At 37.7% G+C, this 1,361-nt stretch overlaps 1 protein-coding gene across 1 annotated transcript; it reads left to right on the top strand.

Annotated features, from left to right (window-relative positions):
• Positions 1 to 671: 671 nt before the first annotated feature.
• LOC109593069 (uncharacterized) lies at positions 672 to 1,355 on the top strand (the record flags this gene model as incomplete). The annotated part of the gene is made up of 2 exons (XM_020008322.1): positions 672 to 935; positions 1,021 to 1,355. Coding segments are annotated over exons 1-2 (511 nt in total), but the record flags the coding sequence as incomplete, so codon positions are not given.
• Between the last annotated feature and the right edge of the window lie 6 nt (positions 1,356 to 1,361).

The raw sequence follows: 1,361 nt of genomic DNA, 5'->3' as shown, positions 1-1,361 counted from the left end.
TGCATGCATACATTTCACATACACTGCATGTTATGTTATCAAGTATAGACTTAAATTTTTAAAGTTATTCATGCATAAAATGATCAACCACAATAATTGTACCAACACATGTGGTCATTGACAAATTTAAGAAGCTGCAATTATTATTACATATCTAATTTGTAACCGTTTTTCCACTGAATTCAGAACAAGATTTGCTTGCCACATTAAGCTGTACAGTGACACAAATAAGTAAGAGATATTTAAACCATTTGTAGACTAGTCACTGCACAACATCCAAGTTCAGTACTCAGTACCAGGCTCAGGCTGTATACAGTTGCTTCATGAATAAATTTGTTAAATTCCCAATATCTGAAGGTTTGGGCTTATATCTAACCGAGAAGCAGGATTTCAGCAAGAGTAAATCTTGACCTAAGCATTAGCTATAATTTTTAGCATCTGTAAGATTACCGGTATAGTGAGCAAAGTGGTCCGTAAAATAGAGATGTCGCGGACCATTCGGGTCCGTAAAACAGATTTGTCGCCGACCATGGTCCGTTGGTCCGGTCCGGTCCGTTTTTTAGGGACGACCACAAAAAAGCCTTGAGTGTCCCAGACCCTTCCTCCAAAAGCGAAGGGGCGGGGCACGAGACTATGACCAAACAAGGAGTAAACTTAGAAGCCAACTAGCCATTAGGGAGAGGTCGTTTGCATTGGAGGTGTGGTCTAGTTGTAATAATTGAAGTTAATCAAGTTAATGAAGTTATTAATAAAGCAGCCATGAGTGACCAGGTGGAGGTGGAAGCTCAGTCTAATTCTTTTCAATGTGATATATGTTTGAAGAGTTATAATCAAAAATGTAGCTTATCTCGACACATCAAGTTGAAGCATGAAGCTGATGGGAATAAAGAGAATTCAAGTGGAACAATACTGTGCCCAGAGGACTGCACTGAACGGTAAGTAGGATAAATAATTACAACTTGATTATTATAGTCATTATCATACACATAATTGCTTACATGTTTATTACTACTTCTATAGATTTATTACAATGGATCAATTAATCATTCACCTATGTTCTTGTCACAACAAAGCAATTGACCTTGTTCATCAGCAATTCACCACGTTAGCTGAGTTTATGCAGTGGAAAGAACAATATGAGACAAGTTCACGATCTTCATTTGTCCTACATTCTTCTCCAAAGGAGCGTAGTTCAGCAGGCTATGTAACTTACTACTATTATTGTAGCAGATCTGGCAAGTATATTGGTAGAGGAAAGGGAAAGCGGCAATTAAAAATTCAAGGATCTTCGAAGTTGAACAATACTGAACCCAAGAAATTCTTCATTTCCTGTAAAGAAGCGACCAGCTCCAAATGCAAAT

Source organism: Amphimedon queenslandica, unplaced genomic scaffold (assembly GCF_000090795.2).
Source record: "Amphimedon queenslandica unplaced genomic scaffold, v1.1 AMPQUscaffold_3001_Cont25000, whole genome shotgun sequence".
In the NCBI taxonomy this organism is placed as follows: Eukaryota; Metazoa; Porifera; class Demospongiae; order Haplosclerida; family Niphatidae; genus Amphimedon; species Amphimedon queenslandica.
This window is presented reverse-complemented; position numbering and strand designations above follow the sequence as displayed.